Source organism: Acanthisitta chloris, unplaced genomic scaffold, assembly GCF_000695815.1.
Source record: "Acanthisitta chloris isolate BGI_N310 unplaced genomic scaffold, ASM69581v1 scaffold14097, whole genome shotgun sequence".
Classification (NCBI taxonomy): Eukaryota; Metazoa; Chordata; class Aves; order Passeriformes; family Acanthisittidae; genus Acanthisitta; species Acanthisitta chloris.
Window position 1 is genome coordinate 25,830 of NW_008682120.1, and position 1,099 is coordinate 26,928.

The 1,099-nt window shown below is 45.8% G+C and overlaps 1 protein-coding gene across 1 annotated transcript in view; it reads right to left on the bottom strand.

The window, feature by feature from the left end:
- Nucleotides 1–390: 390 nt before the first annotated feature.
- The window catches only part of NPEPL1 (aminopeptidase-like 1), a gene marked incomplete at its 5' end in the record, with an annotated part of 11,445 nt that continues 10,736 nt past the window's right edge, over nt 391–1,099 (bottom strand). The window contains one exon of the mRNA XM_009078387.1: nt 391–747. Coding sequence (XP_009076635.1) covers nt 589–747 — 159 coding nt within the window. The remainder of the gene's footprint in view (nt 748–1,099) is intronic.

Genomic DNA, 1,099 nt, shown 5'->3' on the forward strand with positions numbered 1-1,099 from the left:
TTCTGAACCCTCCTGCTGATTTCACTGGTCAGAGATACATGAAACATGCGGAAACAGCACCTTATTAAAACTAGAGGCCTTTTCTTGTTACATCTCCTTTGCTGCTAAGCTAAGTTGTCACTGACTAAGCCAATTCTAAAGAGGTTTTGTTTTGCTCCTTCTGTGTTCTGAGATGTAGTGAGGCCTGCAGAAATATCTGGTAAAACCTCACATATAATAAGTAATTCAGAAGGCTTCGTAAGCAATAGCTGCAGTTGCTTCTTCAGACTAGAGAGAGAGCTTCTCATGCATTAATGCACTTAGTTAGGTTGTGTGAGGAGCTCAGAGGAGGATGTGACCTCTTCCTGATACAGTTAGTTGAGCCTGGACTCTGCACCACTGATCCTGTTCAGCAACTGTGTGCACCAATAATTTAATAAAAACAATACCTCAGGCTGTTTTTATCAGAAACAAGTAATAAATCTTATCACCAGAGTAAAAAAAAAAAAAAAATAAAATGGCAATTTCTGCTGTGTGACTTTTCATTGCTTGAGAATGAATCAGTGCAAAGTGAGGTAACCCCACGCCCTTCACTCAGGGCTGGGGGTGTTACACCAGGCGCCGGCGCTTGGAATCCCTCTCCATCTCTTCAGTGGGAGAGTCTCCATTGCACCCCAGAGGAGACACCAGGTTTAGCAAAGGATCTTCAGATGCACCTCCAAACAGGGACAGCAACAAAGCCACTCCATAGCCAGTAGCTCGTTCACCCTAGAACACAACCACAAGCACAAGTCACACTTTGGATCTATAGTTTTAACTCACATCAGCAAGAGCTGTGATGGTGCATGGCCACAGCCAATGCTCAGGGGTCTTGGCAGGTGTGCTCAGCTTGTATCCTCACTCTGCTGGAATCTGTGCTGGCTGGATTAAACCAACACATCGTCTGATTCACACGAGCACAGAGCCCACACTGACCCGAGGGTGGATTTACGGCAGAATTGTTCAGGGCAGGGAATCTTCCACCCAGCCTGAGCGTGGATTTGGAGCATGAGCTGAATAAACTGGGTTTGAACAAACAGGAGGCAGGGGGAGTAAATTGGCTTGGTTTTTAGGGGAAGAA